The following is a 2,812-nucleotide window of genomic DNA, read 5'->3' as shown; positions in this document are numbered from 1 at the left end:
AGAGGTTAAAGAAGAAGTTACAGGTCTGTGAGAGCCAGAAATCTTGTTTGTTTGTAGGTGACCAAATACTTATTTTCCACCATAATTTGCAAATAAATTCTTTAAAAATCAGACAAAATGTGACTTTCTGGATTTTTTTTTTCTCATTTTGTCTCTCATAGTTGAGGTATACCTAGGATGAAAATTACAGGCCTCTCATTTTTTTAAGTGGGAGAACTTGCACAATTGGTGGCTGACTAAATACTCTTAAAAAAGAGAATTCTTGAAATGGTTGTTTTCAATATATACTGTATGTTAGTACTAGATCATTTTCCATGTATTAATTCATTTTTTCATCTAAAGGACGCCAAAAAAGATGAATCCGTCCGCAAATCCTACAAGTACCTGGCTGCCCTGCATGAAGTACGTCCTCACGTCATCTGGTTTGCTCTCTTCCGTTGCTCTCATCAGTGAAGGTGTAACGTGTCATCTGTTCATGTTTCTACAGAACTGTAATCAGTTGATCCAGACCATCGAGTACACCGGGACAATCCTGAGGGAGATTCGAGATCTAGAGGAGCAGGTAGGAACTACACTGCATCACATCACTGCTGCAAGTTCCATCTGGCCATCACAGACTGGACCCTAATCCTAGCTTAGCATAGAGACGGAAGCAGTTCTCTATCAAAAGGTGCAGGTGGCATCAGATATTTAATTGATTTCTCCCTCTTTAATTGTTTTGTTTTCATTTGGTTGTTACAGTAGAAACACCAAAATAAGTACAACATACTGATCTGAAAGTATGTCAGTCTTCAGACACAGCTGTTAACAGTGTCTCTGTGATGGCTTTAAAGCAGGACATTTTCCGCCTGCCTCTTGGTTTCTGCTAATAGAACGTAGACACATTGTTTTTGTTGTCCACAATTCCTGTTACAGGATACTTAACTATAGGACACGTCGTTCTACTCTACACATACACCGTGCCAACACCTTCCCATCTTCTGAAACTCCCAGAACACACTCTTTCATCACAACAAGAATCTGACTTTATTTTTCCAGCAAAATAGTTTGCACATCCTAACGCTGTATGTAGAGATTCACCACAATGTAAAAACACAACGCTGAAATCCTTCTACCAACATATTCCACTCACTCTGTGTAAACTGATTGGACTTATTTCTGAAAAATGATTTGATTGACAGTGCCAAAGAAAAACATTCGGTCTCCAAATCATAATTTTGCAATCAATAACTTTAGTCATTGGTCATTGATTAATCCTTCTAACATTGACCTTTCTTAAGCGGACTAAATCATGTTTTTGGATCAGGGAGTTTTTCTCAGGGGATCCTTAAGTATCTATGGACAGGACACATGAATGCAATTAACATGTATTTGCCAAAATGCAGTTTATATCCAGAATGATTAATTGAACCTTGTGCACAGATTGAGACTGAAAACGGCAGTAAAACTGTGGCCAACCTCGAGAGGATTCTGAGCGACTACAAGGCCATTCGACAGGAGAACTCTGCTCTTGCTGCCAAAGTCCGTGAAGGCTGAAGGATCTCTGTCTACCTGCTGCGGAGTCTGCGGCTCACCTGTTGTGGCGAGAGCAGCTTCTCCTCAGAGGCAAGCTGATGATTGAAGCACAGAACTAACCCGCCATTTTAAAGTGTTCGGGTGGATGAAGAGGACAATTAGTGTTTCATTTTAAACTGATTCTACGGCTGGACGTGCACTGGGCTGATGCAACAATACAGTGCCAGCAGAGGGCGCTGTCAGACCGTTCTGTGCCAATGTTAAGTCATTCATATTGATGTATGAAATGTTATCACAGCATATCTTGATCAAATCAAACCTGTGACTGGGACATTTTAATACAGGAAGTATTCCAGCATTTTCTGACATGAGCAGTTGCTTCATTTGAGCTGAATGAAACTGAATGTATTCCAATGATGATGCGGTCCAGCCCCATCTGCAAAGTATTGTTGTATAATATGGTACCAGCTTGAATAAAGATGCCTTACACACTTGAAGAGCAGCTCCTGTAATCCTTAAGAAGACCAGTGGTGGAAAGTAACTAAGTACATTTACTCACGTATTGTACTTGAGTATTTTTTTACATTTGTACTTTTACTTGATTATTTCCATTTAATGCTACTTTATACTTCTATTCGAATACATTTTTAGAGGCAAATCATACTTTTTACTACGCTTCATTTATTTTAACACAGTTACTAATTCCTTTGTACACATAGTAACACATATACTGATATGGTATAATGCAGTACTTCACTCTACACAGTATTTCTAGTATCTAAATTTGGTCCAAACTGACAATACCAAAAGGCTATTGCGTGTATAAAAACAGGATAATAGAATTACCATAATAAAATACTGTAAAAATATTAGGGGTGCACCGAATGGGAAATTCTTGGCCGAAACCGATACCGAAAATAGGAAACAGTTGGCAGAAAACCGAATGCCGAAAGGCCGAAAATGATTAATAGAAATATATATATATATATAATGTATACATTTTTTACCAATATTGTTCAGCTGCCTGATTATGGAAAGAAAAATGATTATGGCAAAACTTAACTTAAATAATAATCACTATTATGGGTCCATAAAACATTTATTCAGCACTTTTGAATGCATACAGTACATTAATTCCAAGTCAAGTGCATTTTCTTTTCTCTGTAGAATAACTACAACAAAGTGCATTCAGAACAAAGCCAAGGTGCTTTAAAACGGCATAAACATCTAGGCCAGTAGGCCTACAACAAAATAGTGTAAATAAAGACTAACAGCCAGGCCTTCAACAACAACAAAT

The 2,812-nt window shown here is 37.9% G+C and overlaps 1 protein-coding gene across 1 annotated transcript; it reads left to right on the top strand.

Annotated features, from left to right (window-relative positions):
* The first annotated feature begins 276 nt into the window (after positions 1-276).
* Positions 277-2,012, top strand: LOC104954495 (coiled-coil domain-containing protein 22-like). The gene is made up of 3 exons (XM_010781609.1): positions 277-402; positions 488-562; positions 1,423-2,012. Exons 1-3 carry the CDS (start codon positions 292-294, stop codon positions 1,534-1,536), a joined length of 300 nt encoding a protein of 99 aa, XP_010779911.1. The 5' UTR covers positions 277-291; the 3' UTR covers positions 1,537-2,012.
* Positions 2,013-2,812: the final 800 nt, after the last annotated feature.

Source organism: Notothenia coriiceps, unplaced genomic scaffold (assembly GCF_000735185.1).
Source record: "Notothenia coriiceps isolate Sejong01 unplaced genomic scaffold, NC01 NC01_scaffold00023417, whole genome shotgun sequence".
Lineage (NCBI taxonomy): Eukaryota > Metazoa > Chordata > Actinopteri > Perciformes > Nototheniidae > Notothenia > Notothenia coriiceps.
The sequence above is the reverse complement of the archived record's forward strand: the minus strand, read 5'-3'. Positions and strand labels throughout refer to the sequence as shown.

Excerpts from the sequence above, each read along its gene's own strand:
- LOC104954495 (XM_010781609.1), top strand. The coding sequence starts at position 292 with ATGTTAGTACTAGATCATTTTCCATGTATTAATTCATTTTTTCATCTA. Across the intron at positions 403-487 it reads ACCTGGCTGCCCTGCATGAA|AACTGTAATCAGTTGATCCA; the intron begins GTACGTCCTCAC and ends ATGTTTCTACAG. Across the intron at positions 563-1,422 it reads TTCGAGATCTAGAGGAGCAG|ATTGAGACTGAAAACGGCAG; the intron begins GTAGGAACTACA and ends CCTTGTGCACAG.